General features: G+C 40.3%; 1 protein-coding gene and 1 long non-coding RNA gene across 2 annotated transcripts; both read left to right on the plus strand.

Annotated features, from left to right (window-relative positions):
• The first annotated feature begins 312 nt into the window (after positions 1–312).
• LOC143884116 (uncharacterized) lies at positions 313–4,245 on the plus strand. Its single transcript, XR_013252744.1, has 3 exons — positions 313–455; positions 1,938–2,036; positions 3,873–4,245. It is a non-coding gene; the product is annotated as an uncharacterized LOC143884116 (long non-coding RNA).
• A 1,079-nt stretch (positions 4,246–5,324) lies between these two features.
• LOC143869742 (histone H2AX-like) lies at positions 5,325–6,417 on the plus strand. The gene is made up of 2 exons (XM_077376304.1): positions 5,325–5,629; positions 6,082–6,417. The coding sequence occupies exons 1-2, from the start codon at positions 5,432–5,434 to the stop codon at positions 6,304–6,306; spliced, it is 423 nt and encodes a 140-aa protein (XP_077232419.1). The 5' UTR covers positions 5,325–5,431; the 3' UTR covers positions 6,307–6,417.
• The last annotated feature ends 10,806 nt before the right edge of the window (positions 6,418–17,223 follow it).

Consider the following 17,223-nt stretch of genomic DNA (forward strand, 5'->3'; position numbering starts at 1 on the left):
TTTATGCAAATTAAAAATGAAAGGATCCTATATAGAAGCTTGCTAGGTTCATTTGGATGGATTAGGGATTTATGGTAGAGAAGCATCTTCAAGCCCTTCGTCTGGTATTAGTTGTTTTTTGTGAAGGCCAACATAGCTCGGCAGAAAGCCAGGCTTCAAGACCGAATGTTGGGGGGGGGGGGCGCTCAGTGAGGTATACTGGAGAAACTTCATTCATGAGTAGCTGAAATTTTATTTAATGGCAAAAGAAACCATTCTCATATGTTTAATGTTACTATAAGGATAGTCTTCAAATCTTTTGTTATTCACAGGCAAGCCCACGTCATTGCTGGTCTGGCAGATTATGCCTTTCTAGATCGATTGGGGATTTGGATGTGGGAGAGTTTGTTTTTTTTTTTTTTTAGATGGATGTGGGAGAGTTTGTTGTTCCTATACCACATGTTAATCAAGTGAAGGTGAGTTTTCTAGGTTGATCTTTCATGTTGGGTCGAAGTTTCTCATTTATCTTTCTTATGGGTTTCTTATTATTTTATTTACATGGTTCTGAATATGTTATGAAGTTTTGACATGTTAGGCTGTGTAGCTTTCGAATGCCGGAGGAGGAATGCTACCTTTAAATGTCATGCTCTGAAATATAGAAAAGGGGGTTTACAGTGACACTCCTAAACGGGTAAAATATAAATAGATCTGATGTTTCCGCTATTGTTTGGTTTGTACCTTTGAGTGGCATGCGCTGAAATATACACAGAAAAGAGGTTCAATTAGACTCCCAAATGAGTTAAAATGGAAGTAAGCATTGATTAAAGCCATAGCTTTCAACCTTGGTATTTATCACGGGCTATGTGATATTTTTTAAATTGCATTACATTATTAGAAATTGATAAAATGCAAAGACAATTTTTTTTTTATGAGTAGGCTAGGGTTTGGCGGGGACCCTATCTGTTTTATTAGATAAAGATAATGTAGAGACAATTGTGGTATTCTAAAAGAAGTATATAAGCTTCTAACCAGATCATTCAAAAAAGAAGGAAAAAGCTTCTAACCAATCTGGCAAATATCTCCATAAATTGTAACTTGTTTCTACTCAAAATATAACTCAAGAATTCAAGATCTGTTAATTCCGGATCATGTTCCAAAACAAATATGATATATATTGTAAAGCTATTAATCTTCGGATCCATGTTCACTTTAATTTCATAGATTTTTAGATTTTGATTGAAATCACATGATAAATCTTTAGAATCATGTCTTCTACTTATTATAAACATGAATTGATGCATTTATAGGTAGTGGCCATTGGTACATTATTTTAAATTAATTTACATTTAAATATCCTTACTAGCTTGCATTTTACTTTCTCTTCCATTTTTTTGAATGCTTATGTTTTAGATTTATGCTTTAATAATATTGTCCTGGGTTTGTTTTGTTTGTTCTTACAACATATTTGTTCTGATGATTTAGCGCCAAATTCTACCATTTTCTTGTTGTCTTTTCAGCTCTTTAAAATAAAGGCGAGAAAGTATTTCTGCTCTTATAGTTCGATCAGTTCTCACAATTGTTCATTTTCCCCCCTCTCTTTCATCACTATACCGTAAAAGCAAACGAAATTGAGAATTGAGTTTTTTTTAGAACTCAAATCATGTTAACCTGAATTGGCAATCAATAATAATTCTCCAGTTCATTTCCTTCCATTTTCTATGTAGGGTTTTTTGTTGAATGGAAATTTTTTATGTGTTTTGGATTTTCTAGATTACTTTTCCATCTACATCAAAGAACCACCTTCTGTTAGGGTTATATCTAGGCAAGAAAGGGTTTTTGTTGAGCTATGTTGTTTTGGGTTTCTACTTGAATTTTTTGGTTGAGGATTTCCATGTTTCATTTCTTCTTTATTGAGTTTCATGGAGAAATGTAATTGACATCAAACCATGAAATTTCAGAGGGTGTTCAGGACTTGTTTTTTCTTTATCAATGAGGGAACTGCTCTTGGTCTTCCTTCTCATGGAAGTTCTTCTGATTTAGGACATATTTATAATGAGGTAATTTTCCTCTCATTTTCTCCGCTTTTTCTCTAATTTGCTTCTACTGATGTTCAACCCACTTGCTTTCTAAAGTTTTGTTTTTTCTTGATGCAATTTTCATTTTTTGGAGTTCGAGTGATATGGGTTTTAATTTTTACTTGGTTGAATTATCGCAGATCCATATTTGGATTTTGATTTGTTTTTTTAATTTCTATCCTCTTTTATTGGATGTTGTCAGATATGTGATTTTTGAGGCATGATATACTTTTAATGTTCCATAAGCTTTAAAGAAAATTGTAGCTTCTCTCTGTTTATGTATTGGCACTGTCTTTAGATAGTGATTATTATTAAAAGCTTAATTCCTTGGTTAATACATATCTGTTATGATTAACTTTGGTATTTATCATGGACTGTGTGATATTTTTTAAGTAGCATTACATTAATAGAAATCGATAAAATACAGAGACAATTGTTTTTTTTTTTTTTTGCAAAGACAATTGTTTTATTTATGAGTAAATTGGGGTTTGGCGGGGACCCCTACTGGTTTTATTAGATAAAGATAATGCAAAGACAATTGTGGTATTCTAAAAGGAGTATATAAGCTTCTAACCAGATCATCCAGAAGAAAAAAAGATGCTTCTAACCAATTGTGACTTGTTGCTACTCAAAATATAACTAAAAAACTTGGCTGGTATCTACGACCCCACCTCCTTGGTACTTCTCTTTGCACGCTAATACATTTGGCACTATGGCAAGCACAAGATTCTTATAAATGTCATGCAATTCTTCCTGCAAAGTTATGGCGCTTTGGAAGTTTTCTTCAATGGTGAATTAGTCAGAGACCTTTTCTTTTGCCTTCTCTTTCAAATCTTTATGAGTGTTCAGACATTAATCATCCAGTACGTAGCATTAGGTCTTGACATTTAATCAAAATATTTGCCTTCTGTTTTTGGTTTGGTAGGTATTTGATTAAATTTTAATTAAAGTAAGATTATTGTGGCAGATAAGAAACTATAGTCTGGTTTACTTTTAGTGTTTGATATTCAGTGCATTCTTTTGTACCATTTTATCTGTGTTCCTCAAACGTTACTTACTGTGCAAATATTGACAAAAGGGACTATTTACCTATATATATATATATATATATATATATATATATATATATATATAGCTTTGAATTGGTCTTAGGAAGTGGATGCCAAACCCATTTCTAATTTATTTGTTCATTTGGTGTAAGGTTTCCCGAGCAGATGTTACTCTTCTTTGGAATAGTACGTTGATTTGTTGGTTGCTGTTAGTTAACGAACTTCAAATTTGTTTTCTCATGATCTAATTATGCTGCCTTCAAAAAAGATAGCCTGATGAAGTACACCTTATATGACTTAGAGACTATAAACGTCCCACGTGTGTTGCTTCTGTCAATTTTGTAAATGTAAGTATTTCTTATTTTTCTTTATTCATACAGAAGTTCTACTACCTCTTTATGTTATTTTGTCACGGAAATTGCTATTTGTACACAAAATGAAGTCCAAATGGACGTTGAAGAGATCTCAATAGATGTTTATGAGATTGAAAAAATCTTGATATTTCCCGGGCTTTTTTCAAATGGAACAATTATTTTTCATTTATTTTTATTATTAAAAATGATATTTAAAATTTTCCAATCTTCTGAAGAAAAAAAAATCTAGGACAACATGGTACCTACAATACAAAATATATTGATGCTTATACGTTTCTCTTGGAATGACAGATATGAGTTAATAATTGTATGTTCTCTTTATTTTTTTTTGAAGAATTGTATGCTCTCTTTATTAATGTTCTCTAAATATGTATTATGGATTATGGCTTTTCAAGGTGAAAGATTTATGTATGACACAATGAAATAAAAGTTATGCTGAAGATGTGAAAACATTTGGAGCAGATGCCGCAATCTTTCCCATCCCCCCTTGGTGTTTCTGAAAGCCATAAAGCTTGAGCCAAGTCTTTCTAAATGGAAAGAAGAGGCAATCATGGACCTTGCAGTTGGAACTGAGAACACGATTGCTTTTCACGTTGACAAGTTTTTTTTCTTTTTGACTTTTCTTATTTTTGTGAGTACAAATATTGTGTTTTGGGGTAGTTGCAGCCACATCTGTTGAATGCGGTTATCTCCTTCAATGTTTACATGCCTACTAGCGAGGGGAGATGGAAAGCTATATGTAGTAAAATAAAAATGTATTTTTGCACTTATGTGTCGTCAAAAAAACCTTGGTCCCACGTGCACTTTTACTAGTAAAGAATAATACCACGTAGGGTAGCTGGTCATCTGTAAAAAACCGTGACATTTTAGCCATACCTTCTTGAATTTTTCTCAGGTCACCTGTGTATCTGGATAAAAAGAAGGCTACTGTTATTGGGCACTACAATGTTTTTTATAGTAGCACTAAATCATCTTGTATCTTATTAATTAACACCTGTCAAAGTTAATTACAATTCCCAAAAAGCTGTTAGAAGCCAATTAAAATAAAAGAAACAAGGTCATTTTGTACAATTATCAAAACATGGTAGTGCCAATATAAGTTACCAATAAGGTTTAAAATTTTGGTTTCGGTACCGGTTTCGGCCCCTGGAATTTCGAAATTTCGACCGAAATCTGGTACATAACCTGAAACGAATATTTTATTCCATATTAAATTTCGGCCCAAAATTTCGATGAAATATTAAATTAATATAAAAAAAACAGATTTTTTAGGTCAAATTTCGAAAAAACCAAAATTTCGACCGAAATTCAGAAATTTGGGCCGAAATAAATGACCGTTTCGGTTTTCATGCATTTCAGTGTTGGTCGGATTTCGGTCGAAATTTAAAACCATGGTTACCAAAAAGAATTGTATGAAAACAAAATCCAAGGTCAGGTAAGGTTGCAATTTTCCTAGAAAATTAAAAAAATCACGGAAAATAGTTACCCAAACGATGGAAAACATATTTTCTGTGTAGACAGGCCATAGGGAAAATTTTTTGAAAAATTACAGCGAAAACGAGATACCGCCAAAAAAAGGGGGCAATGATAAATTCGCATCCCTGTAGGATAATTCGCACCCTTGTAGCGTGACAATTCACGTTATAAACTTATAATAGGGCGAATTATCTTACTGCCGGTGCGAATTTATCATCTCCCTGTATCAGAAAATATATGAAGAAAAATAACGCGCCAATAAAAGTTCGTATTTTTTTGAACTTCGCGCCTGCCACGTTGGCAATCCGCGTGAAAAACCATCAGCCAATAGGAAAAGAGAACCCCTCTCTATATAAACATCTCTCAAACCCCCATTTTCTCACAAACTCTCTCTGTTCAAACCTGTACTCTTCAAAAGCCAAAAACTAGGGTTAGGGTTAGGGTTAGGGTTTGATTCATTTTCAAACAGAGAAAGAAGATGAGTTCTGGGGCTTCAACAAAAGGGGGGCGAGGAAAGCCAAAGGCTTCAAAATCGGTCTCTAGATCTTCAAAGGCCGGATTACAGTTCCCCGTTGGGAGGATTGCGAGATTTCTCAAGGCCGGAAAGTATGCTGAGCGTGTCGGTGCCGGAGCTCCGGTCTATCTCTCGGCCGTTCTTGAATACCTTGCTGCAGAGGTATGTGTAAACCCTGATGTTTTTCCTCTTTCTAAATTATCTTCTTGTCTCGATTTTCTCAGTTAGGGTTTTAATATTTTTTTTACATGGTTGAACTTGCGGAGATTTTCTTCTAGGGTTAGGTTTGTTTTTTAGGTTCTTTTAACTTGCAGAGATTTCGTTATTCTTTTATGTTTCTGAGATGGGTTAGGGTTTTTTAGGTCATCGAACTTGCCGAGATTTTCTTCTTCTTTTGTTTCTGCGGTAGGGTTAGGGGTTTTTTAGGCTCTCTAACTTGCATAGATTTTCTCAACTTGCACAGATATTTGTCTTGTTTTATGTTTCTGAGATAGGGTTAGGGTTTTTTGCACAGATTTTTTAGGCTTTTGAAATTACTTGCGTAGATTTTCTTCTTGTGTTGTTTTTTCTGGAATAGGGTTGGGGTTTTTGACATTACTTTTGTTTTTGTTTAGGTTCTTGAACTTGCAGGAAATGCAGCGAGGGATAACAAGAAGAATCGGATTGTTCCAAGGCATATACAACTTGCAGTGAGGAATGATGAAGAACTTAGTAAGCTTTTGGGGACTGTTACTATTGCTAATGGAGGAGTTCTTCCAAACATTCATCAGAATTTATTGCCTAAAAAACAGGGCAAAGGAAAGGGGGGAGAGATTGGGTCTGTTTCACAGGAGTTTTAGGGTTTTGTTATGTTTTGTTCTGAAACTTGATGGGTTTATTTTGTGGATGTAATCATGGGATTTTTAACCTTTCATTTACCTTTTAAATGAAATCTATCAGTTTTTTTGTCCTCTTGTTCCTTTCATTTACCTTAGTGATGATATCAGTACCCAAATATCCCTGTTTAATGTGGCACTATTTAAACTTGGTAGTGTTAATATCAGTATATATATCTAGTAAAAGAGCGTCTTCTCAGCTTAGATCTTTATGTCAATGGTTGGCCTCATAATGCTTGGCTTGGACTTCAAGTTATTTCAATGACTTTGGTAACCTCTAATATGTTGGAACTTGGTGTAATTGATGTGACAATGTCTAACATCTAATGCTTCTTGCCTAAGATATTGCATTTCTTGAATCCCCTTCAGTAATCAAATGACTTTTCCAATGCTTTGTGACCCATTTCAATCCCCGAAGAAGGGCTTTCTTGCCTCACATCACAAGAGACTTTTGAACCTAAGGAAAACAATTGTGCCTATTTGAGTCTTGGAACTTTTGTTGAAGTTGATGGCAAAGAGAAACCCAAGAAAAATAAAGTGCTAAAGCAGAAAGAGACACCAAGGTTCCAAGACTCAAATAGGCACCATTGTTTTCATGATTGTCATTCTCTGGTAAATCATTATCTATTTACTGTAGCAAAGATGAACTGAGACCTTGATCCTCTGGTGAATCATCATATTCTATTTAGGGATGCAACTCAGGGCGAGTTGGGCCGGGTTGAGGTCAACCCTAACCCAACCTGCTGGGTTGGTTTGAGTTGGGTTCATCTTAGGCCAAATAGAAAAATACAAGGAAAAAAGCATAATCTTAGAAAAACTTTAGAAAAGTAGAGGATAGAGATTGGGTTCGGGTTGGGTCAGGTTGCTAAGGCCTCAACCCTATCCCAACCTGAAATTAATTGGGTTGGCCAACCCAACCCGAGCCAAAATCGGGTTGAGCCTGACCTAAGTTGCACCCCTAATTCTATTTAGAGAAGCAAAGAAGAACTGAGTGACTGATCCTCCGGTGACCTTTGTAGGAACTCTTATTACAGACGGACTCTTAGTTGTTTCTTTTGAAAGAAAGTTGTAATGGGGTTTCGGATTTTTCTTGTTCAAAACTATTGAATATATGACCTAATGATGTTTTGTTAAGAAGATTTGACGTAGGGGGGTCAAATAAATCGTATAATGACACAGGGTCTAGCTATAGCCAAAATGACATAAGGCGGTCAAAATTTGGTTTTCAAAATTTTCAATGACGAGAATGCCCTTGTGGTAGAAATAGGTGATATGACTTAAAAGTATTTCAGTTTCCCTCTCTTTCTCTTCCCTCTTCTTTCTTCTCTCTTCTCTCCTCCCGTCTGTGTTAATTTTTTTTCCGTCCTCTTCTCCGGCGATCTCTACGGCTCTGTTTGGTTCGTGAATCTCGGCGGGAAGAGGAAGGGGAAGTGAAAGGGGATTTGTGCAGAATGGCAATGAAAGGACCTTATGGGGGTGGGTGTAGACACCCCATTTTGACAAGGCCCTAAACCCGCATATTCGAATAAAATCCCGAGGTCAGACGGAAAATGAATGAAATTAATCCGAGCAAAAGAGAATGTGGGGCCCGCTTGTGTGGGACCCGTTTGTGTGGGACCCGCCTGTGTGGGACCCGCTTTTGTGGGGCCCGTTTGTGTGGGACCTGCTGATGTGGGGCCCGCTGATGTGGGACCCGCTTGCGTGGGGCCCGCTTGTGTGGGGCCCGCTGTTGTGGGACCCGCTTATGTGGTCAAAGAGAGAATAAGGACGGTCATCATTTTCTTCGTTTTTAAAAATGGGCGTAATGAGTAGTTTTGGTTTTCGTATGGCATCCGATGCCATTTGAAAATTGTTTTCTATTTTTTTTATTTATTTTTTTGCAAAATTTAAGGGAATTAGGGGGGACAAGAGGGGGACAAAAGACTCTCATTTTCTCCCCTCATGATGACGAGTCATCATGGGTCTTCTGATCTCTCTCTCTCGCAGAAAAAAAAAGAAAACAAAAAAGAAAAAAAGGACGGGTGGGAAAACAGCAAGGGAAAAACCAGAGGAGAACCAGGAGAGGGAAGAGAAAAAAAAAAAAAAAAGAAGAAAAAACCAGAGGGGAGAGGGAGAGAGAGGGAGATCTGCAGAGGGGAGAGAGAGAGGAGAGATCTGTAGAGAGAGAGAGAGAGAGAGAGTCTTCTCCTCCGGCAACCCAGCCGGAATCCGGCGAGGCCAAACCCATTTCCGACCGGCCATCCACCGATCACCACCACCTTCTCCGACATCCTCCCAACCAACCACCGGAGCTCCACCGGCATCCACATCTCCTCCACCCCACCTCCAGCGGGCCCCACCTCCAGCGGGTCCCACATCAGAGGGTCCCACATCAGCGGGCCCCACACAAGCACGACTCTGTCAACACCTTCCTGGATCTCTTGTGGCGTAAGTTCATTTTTTTTATTTTTTATTTTTTAATTATTCATTCTTTGCACTACATGGGTCCCACAGTGGGTCCCACAACGGGTCCTACAGCGGGTCCCACATCAGTAGGTCCCACAGCGGGTCCCAGCGGGTCCCACAACAGCGGGTCCCACAACGGGTCCCACAACAGTGGGTCCCACAACAGTGGGTCCCACAGCAGTGGGTCCCACATTAGCGGGTCCCACATCAGCGGGTCCCACATCAACGGGTCCCACAACAGCGGGTCCCGCAGCGGGTCCCACAACAGCGGGTCCCACAACAGTGGGTCCCACATCAACGGGTCCCACATCAACGGGTCCCACAGCGGGTCCCACATCAACGGGTCCCACAGAGGGTCCCACATCCGTGGGTCCCACAGCGGGTCCCACATCAGCGGGTCCCACAACGGGTCCCAAAGCGGGTCCCACAGAGGGTCCCACATCCGCGGGTCCCACATCAGCGGGTCCCACAGCGGGTCCCACAACGGGTCCCACAACGGGTCCCGCAACGGGTCCCACAACAGCGGGTCCCACAACAGCGGGTCCCACATCAACGAGTCCTACTATGAATAGTAGTTTTGAATAGTACTTATAAATAGTAATTATGAATAGTAGTTTTGAATAGTACTTATAAATAGTAATTATGAATAGTAGTTTTGAATAGTACCTATAAATAGTAATTATGAATAGTATTTTTGAATAGTAATCTTGTATAGTAATTATAAATAGTAATTATAACAGTCTTCAGCACAGGAGTCAGTCCTTCAGTCAGTCCAGGAGTTTTTCCTATCATCATAGGGGTTAGGATTCTGTCCATCCTCTCATCAAGTCGTGATCTTTACCCGCTCCTGCAAGGTATAGGATGCTGTCCAACCCTTGCCGAGTTATTTTCCTGTTCGTTCCCCCGCAAAGCATAGGATGCTATCCAACCTTTGCGGGATTCCAGAAGTCTCCCTACCCGTATGATGATAGGATTTTATTCTCTGGTGTCAAAAAACAATAAAAACATTTCAAAAATACTTGAAAACAACAAAAATATTCCAAAAACACTTGAAAATTCAAAAACATCTCAAAAACAACTCAAAATCCAAAAACATTTTAAAAATCAAAAATCTCAAAAAATCTTGAGTCATTTGCAGAGTAGTTAGGAATTCGGTCCGAACTACGGATGGCTTGATCCCTAGCTGAGGGGTACGTAGGCAGCTCAGGCGTGCTGCTGGCACCCTGAGTTCAGTCACCATTTTTTACACTCTTTCACCCTTTACACACCACTTTACCATTATTTCTCACCTTTCCGTCCGAACTACGGATGGCTTGATCCCTAGCTGAGGGGTACGTAGGCAGCTCAGGCGTGCTGCTGGCACCCTGAGTTCAGTCACCATTTTTAGACACCATTTTTACACCCTTTCACCATTTTCAGTCACCATTTTTTTGTAAATATTTCTCACAACTTTCACCATTTTTCATAACTTCAAAACCTCCAAAAAATACAAAAAAACTTCAAAACCTTTTCAAAAAGATCTTCCCCTAGATTTAGGAGTCTGTCCTAGATATTTAGGGTGTTTTAGAGTTAGGAGTCGGTCTTGATTTGTATTGATGTGGTGTGTCCTGTCGTGTGAGTGTCCCTAGAGTTAGGAGGCCTCGAGTCGATCGGTCAGACACTTAGTCGAACCGATGGCTAGACTAGGAAGCATATAGTCAGCCCATGGTTTTCTTTATGTTGCACAGCCTAGATACACATAGGATGTAGGGCCCACCTGCATTAGCTTAAGGCTAAACAACCTGCATTAGTTAGGACATATAGAGAGTCCTAAAAATCACAATCCACTTGAATTTAAGCAATCGCACAAAAAGCTTTAAAAACTAGTCGAGTCTAGTTGATCGAGTCTAGGATAGCGGTCCTAGAGGTTTAGGCATTGTAGTTTAGCATAGGACACCGAACTACGTTGGCTCTGATTCTTCCCGAGGCCGGGATACGTAGTGCAGCTAGGATGGATGGCCATCCTGGTCCGAGTCAAGTCCTACATTAGAATTTTAGGATTTGTCTTGTTGAGTCGTGTGTTGCGTATTTTGCTGTGTTTTCTTATTTTCATGTACAGATCCTATACCTTTAGCTGTAGCATGCATGTGCTTGTCCACCAGAACTTAGACACCAATTAGGCATGTCACATATAATCTAACTATTCTTAGGCGACATATCTTTCATTTCTTTTGTGTGTGCTTCTTATTCATCTCCGAGACATGCATGATTAGCTAGACGTTATCTCGGAGATATTCGTTCCCATTTCACATGATTTTCGCCCAAAACTCTTCAAAATTAATAATAAATGGCATAAGAGACCAGGTGCTAGCACTTGGGCGAATTGGGGGCGCCTAATCCCTTCCCCATTCGTCATCAGGCACGAACCCTATTTTATATCTCTGGTTATCCGTTGCAACAGAGCACAGCATGGGATCTAGGGCCCACTTCCTTGGATGGCGACTCTTCTTTGTTTAAGGTACGCCTCGAATCTGGGCTAGTCCCCGAATCGAGAGGTATCTCACTTTATATCGCCGCTCATGCTGTGAGGGGCACTCTTTCGAGAGTTCCTTGGTGGGGCTCTCCTTCACGTGGACGATCTAGAGAGACTCGCGCGGGGGCCCGTCCCCTCACGCCCGTCCCGGATCTGGTTCCACAGACTGGCGACTCTGCTGGGGAAAACTTGGAACATTGCCTAACTCTGTAAAAATGCCATTTTTATTAATTTTGAAGAAATTTGGGTCAAAACCAAGTTAAATGGGAACTTTATCGTTAGAAATCCAGGGGCACCAATTAGGTGCGTAAATAAAACAAGGGATTCACACACTGCACATCATGCATTGTCATATTCTTTATTTCTTTCATTATTTTCATTATTGGCCTCAGGGAATAGATATGACGCGCACCAGATGGGAGCCGTTGTATCTATTTCCGAGCTATGCGCCAGAGCTGCAGCCGTAGACACTGGGTGTGCTGGTGTTCTACAGCAGCCGATGAGCAATGAACATACTCTGTATAATGCCGGGTGTGCTGGCGTTATACATCAAGGGTATGGTCATAGGCATAGTACCCTGCAGAAATGCCTGGGCCCTACTTTCATTTCATTATATTATGTATATATATTAGTTGCTCCCTTTAGAACCAAAATTAGGGAACCCTTGCTAGGACACTATATATATGTACTCATATAGGACGAACATGTGTTGCTCACACGTGTGGAGCCTAGAGTTAGGAGCTTTGTCCCCTTTGTAGACTAGGGTAGTTCATTTTGACATGGCTACAACGGTCCTAGTACACTCATCAGTCTGTCTTGAGTCGAGACTTCCTTGACTCCGCTAGTTAGACTAGGGTTGGTGCCCCTGGTTAGGATGTATATATATATATATATATATGTATATATTTATTATTAGATTAGGGCTTGCTTCTTAGTTAGGTTTCCTTCTAATCTAATCAATTTTTCCCCATCTATCCATTCTGTGGATTATCATCAGATTCTTGGCTCTTTTAGTCATGATCTGTCTTCCGTGAGCTTGATCATTTGATTGATCCTGATCAGACCGTGTTCCACATGTCGATTGTGAGTCTATCTTGCCATTATCATTATCGGAGTGTGTGTTCTTGCTGAGAACCCTGCTTTATCTTGACCATGACGGCATACTCTTCATGTTTAGTTGCTGAGACCCTCCTAGTATAGCCGTCATGCTGCCAATTTTTTTTAGAACCCTTGAGCGTAATCATTATCCTTTTGGGTTCATTGACAAACCATGTGCTTACCTTACCACATCTCCTGGTATAGCCGTTATGCTGCCGAATTTTCTCCAAATACCTTGAGTGTGGTCATCATCCTTTTAGGCTTGTTGACAAACCATGTACTTGTCGTACCACATCTTCATGCACAACCGTTAAGCTGTCGGATTTTGATCCAAGGGAAGGATGTGTTGGCGCTACCTTTTGTCTCAACTTGCACATTACATTGCTATGGGATTAATTCTCATTGAGCCTAGTGTTTATGATGTCCATGACAGGAGTCTTAGTCACTCGTTTACCATCAACCCCAAAAAGCTTTCATCTCTAAACTCGCTTGGTCTAGCCCGCTATACCTTTTTCCTCTCACATTGCCCAGATGGCTGAGTATGCTGAAAGTCTCGTCTTGAGAGAAATGAGAGAGATGGTGATGACATCCATGACCTGATAGACGGGGATCCCCTCAGTCTTCTCGAACTCAAATGCTTCTGAGAACCCTGCACATAACCGTGTTGCACTTCTTTCACCCACCATGGGAACCATTCAACTCATTCAACCCTTCACAGATCTTACCACCTCTACCTATACCACCTCTGGGCTGGAAAATGATTAGGAAGGGAAAAGAAAAATGTCAGCGCTTGAACTCCTTGAAAACATTATACCAGAGAAAGCCTTGCCATTGTCAGGTGCTAAAGAACAATTTGAGCTGGATCAACAGAAACCAAAGAGGCCCTCTCTTCTGAGATTCTAACTCCAGGATTGCTCTCTCCAATCATTATCAATGAAGGCACGTTGTCCTTGAACTTTCAGCGCCAATCCGTTGCCTCCGATGAAGTGTCTCATCTTTGAAATTTGTTTGGAAGAGTGTATACCAACCCTCCTGTCAAAGTTGGTAAGCCTAACCATGTCAATATCAATTCTACGTACGTTGTGTTTATTGGTCTCTCTCATTGTGAACCAATGTCCAATCTTTTGTTGAATTTGATGGAGAGCCTATCGTGGCGCGTCAAAAATCAATGTATGTACTTCAAACATTCAATGCAACGAACATTTGATTCCAGTGTCGTCATTATTCTTGTATATGTTCACTCTTGGATCTAATGTTAATAAACAAATTAAGACACCCTCCTCAGACGAGGATGCCGATGAAATTCTCCTCGAGATTTGAAAGCTGATCAAACGAGGGGAAGAGCGTCGAGCAAAGCCACTCGAAGATGAAATCGATACCGTGGATAGTGGTATCCAAATCCGAAACTCGGGAAATAAGGATTGGCAAAATCTCCCGAAGAGCGCAAAGAATCGATAAACCTATTTAGAGGGTTCAAAGAAGTGTTGCTTGGTCCTATGAGGATAAACCAGAAGCGTGCCTTGGCATTGTTCAACGTAAGTCACCCTCAGCTTCAGACATCGGGTCGAAAAAGTGAAAATTTCAAACGAAGAATCTGGACCAGACATCAAGTGAAGTTAATGAAAAATTGAGAGAAGACTTTCGGACAACAAAGTCATGAGCATAGAGCATGAACCCCAAAAAGAATACTTGGGCTATACATTGCGATGGAATTTCAAGTTAAAGCATTCCAGGCGTAGGGGCATTCCCCACATCCAAGCAAAAAAATAAAAATCAGAATGAACAAAGAAAAATAAGATAGAATCCAGAGAAGAAAGGAGAAGGGAGCATGCCCCACGTCAACTCCTCAAGAACGTCAGAATCGCAGGAAGCAGAGTCGATAAATGGATTGAAAATTTCAAAATCATCTTCAGCATTCATAGAAGACCCAGAGCCGTAGAATCCCGAATATCAGTGCGAGATCCCAAAGAAAAAGTGGGAATTCAATCAGTCTAGCTTGCACAGTGCAGATGAAGTCTTGCCAGGAAATGCCGCCGGACTCCTCAAAAAAAAAAGAGAAAGAAAAAAAAAAAAAAGTTCAAAGCCATTGAACCTTAGCCATTCAAAAAGCTTGTATGCCAAAACACCAGAAGGCCATCCTTGGACGCCTGAGCCTTAAATGCCAAAATCCCAAGTTTTTTTTTTTAAAAAAAAAAATCCTTTTGCAAACACCTTTGAGCCTCAACAAAATCAAACATTCTTTTCAAACACCCACAAACCAGGGGTAGTTCGTTTCGAACTACGTCTGACCTGATCCCCAACTCTTCGGGGGTACGTAGGCAACCTGATCAACTCAGGTTCGGTCAAATCCTTGGGGATAAAAGCTAAATCGTCCCCTTTTTCAAACTTTTGAAGCTAAAAAGATAAACCATTCATTGTAAACCCAAAACGAACTACGCGGATCTGATCCTCCATTTTTTGGGTACGTAGGTAGTCTGGCAAGACCAGATTCGGTCCAAATCGTTTGAACTTTTGATATCTACCCCTTTTGAACCCGAGCCTACCTATAAAGTTCTTCTGGTGAAACGAGCAAAGGTTCAAGGCAATTGAAAGCAAAAACAGAAAGAAATGAAAGAAAAAAAAACGATGGAGTCTGAAGACCCGCTAGGCTGAAAACCCGGGAGGGCGGTCTAGGCAAAATTTAGGGTCATTCACCCGCTAAGTTGACAACTGAAAAGTCAGCTTAGGCAAAAGTTAGGGTAGCAGGCCCGCTGGATTGAAAACCCGAAAGGGCGAACCAGGCCAAAGTTAGGGCAAGCGGTCCGTCAGATTGAAAACCTGAAAAGGCAATCTGATCAATGGCAATGACTTCCAACAAAAAAGCGAATCATTGAGATGGAGAAACAGCCTTCAACCAGCGTAAAATCTCGGGGTCCAAGTAGTGCCAGCAAGCTTACTTTAACATTCCTCTAAACTGGGGCATTGAAACCGAGCAATCCAAAAGGGATAATAACCATGACCTAAACACCGAAAAAGGAGAGTAGTGCCTCTTGACACGGTCTTCGAAATACTCTAAGAGTGACTAAGCCATACCCTTAAAAAATGACACATCAGATCCAAGAGCGAAGTCGAAAGCGAGTCGAGTCCTTCGAGCAATAAGAGTCTTCTTTGATTGAGTCCTTGGAAATCTGTTCCTCCTTCATATTTGTGTTCCCTTTCCTTGCAAAGTCCAAACTGTCAGGTGCTGGAAGAATGGGAGTGTGTCCTCCAAAATGCGAAGAAAATTCAGAGTAAATCCTGGTTTAGGTATCAGAAGGGGCGGGAGACATCTTGTTCAAACCTACCCGAGACCTTAAGCCTCCAAAAGTGAGCCATGCGAAAGAAGAGATTTTCAGACTCAGCCATCATGGTTATTGTCCTATTCTCTCCATACAAAAAAAAAAAAAACTTTGCATCCTCAAGCCTTCATTAAACGAAACATCTTTTCTTCAACCATCATTGTCTTGCCTTCTTAAAACTCCTGTCATGGAAACACAATATACTAGGGGCATCTTTTATGACTTGCGTCATAAAAGATGTCAAGCGCACAAAGGCAATCAGTAACAATGTCTCAAGCAAGTAAGGATAAGAGGGGTACAAGCACATCTCAAGCCTAACCTCTAAACTCCTCAGTTGAGTCCTCTCTTCGGAAGAGTCAATTCTCTAAGAAAATCAGTTTCCCAAGCGGAGTCTAGAATTTGCTCGCGCAGCCTTCAATCCCCGGCAAAATCAGAAAAAATGGTCAATATCCAAATCCCTGCAAGTTATCTGAGTCCAATTCTCAGCAAGGAACTCATACTCCCAATTTCCTCGGCAAGAGGCAATCAGTCTAAAAAAAAAAAATCATCATTCGAAATCAATCAATTCTCAGCAATATCACTGTCCTTCCAAGGCTCTTCGTGGTTTGTCAGGCAGGCACATCATGGACCCTTGCTCCCTGAATGGCTCTTCGTGATCTGTCCTTTAGGATATATCATGGACCCGCTCTCCATGCTCATTTCATTCATCTCCATTACTTGTTATTCTTGTTGGGCTCTTCGTGGCTTATTGTCATGGACCCCAAATTTCATTCTAGGCTCTTCGTGGCTTATTGCCATGGACCTTAGATTCATTGCGTGGCTCTTCACGGTTTGTTGCCGTGGACCCTCGATTACTTCTTGGCTCTTCATGGTCTACCATTCAGGTATACTACGGACCCATGCTCCCCGATTGGCTCTTCGTGATATGTCCTTCCAGAAATATCATGGACCCACTATTCATAGTCATTCCATTCATATCTTTTACATGTCATTTGTTTCTGCATGTTGGGCTCTTCATGGCTTATTGTCATGGACCCCAAATTCAATGTTTGGCTCTTCACGGAGTATTGCCGTGGACCCTTGATTCCTTTCTGCTGGGCTCTTCATGGTTTCTTGCCATGGACCTTAGATTCATTGCGTGGCTCTTCACGGTTTGTTGCCGTGGACCCCCGATTACTTCTTGGCTCTTCATGGTCTACCATTCAGGTATACTACGGACCCATGCTCCCCGATTGGCTCTTCGTGATATGTCCTTCCAGAAATATCATGGACCCACTATTCATAGTCATTCCATTCATATCTTTTACATGTCATTTGTTTCTGCATGTTGGGCTCTTCATGGCTTATTGTCATGGACCCCAAATTCAATGTTTGGCTCTTCACGGAGTATTGCCGTGGACCCTTGATTCCTTTCTGCTGGGCTCTTCATGGTTTCTTGCCATGGACCTTAGATTCATTGCGTGGCTCTTCACGGTTTGTTGCCGTGGACCCTCGATTACTTCTTGGCTC

This window comes from Tasmannia lanceolata, unplaced genomic scaffold, assembly GCF_043159265.1.
Source record: "Tasmannia lanceolata isolate RefF3 unplaced genomic scaffold, GAP_Taslan_0.1 ptg000002l, whole genome shotgun sequence".
Lineage (NCBI taxonomy): Eukaryota > Viridiplantae > Streptophyta > Magnoliopsida > Canellales > Winteraceae > Tasmannia > Tasmannia lanceolata.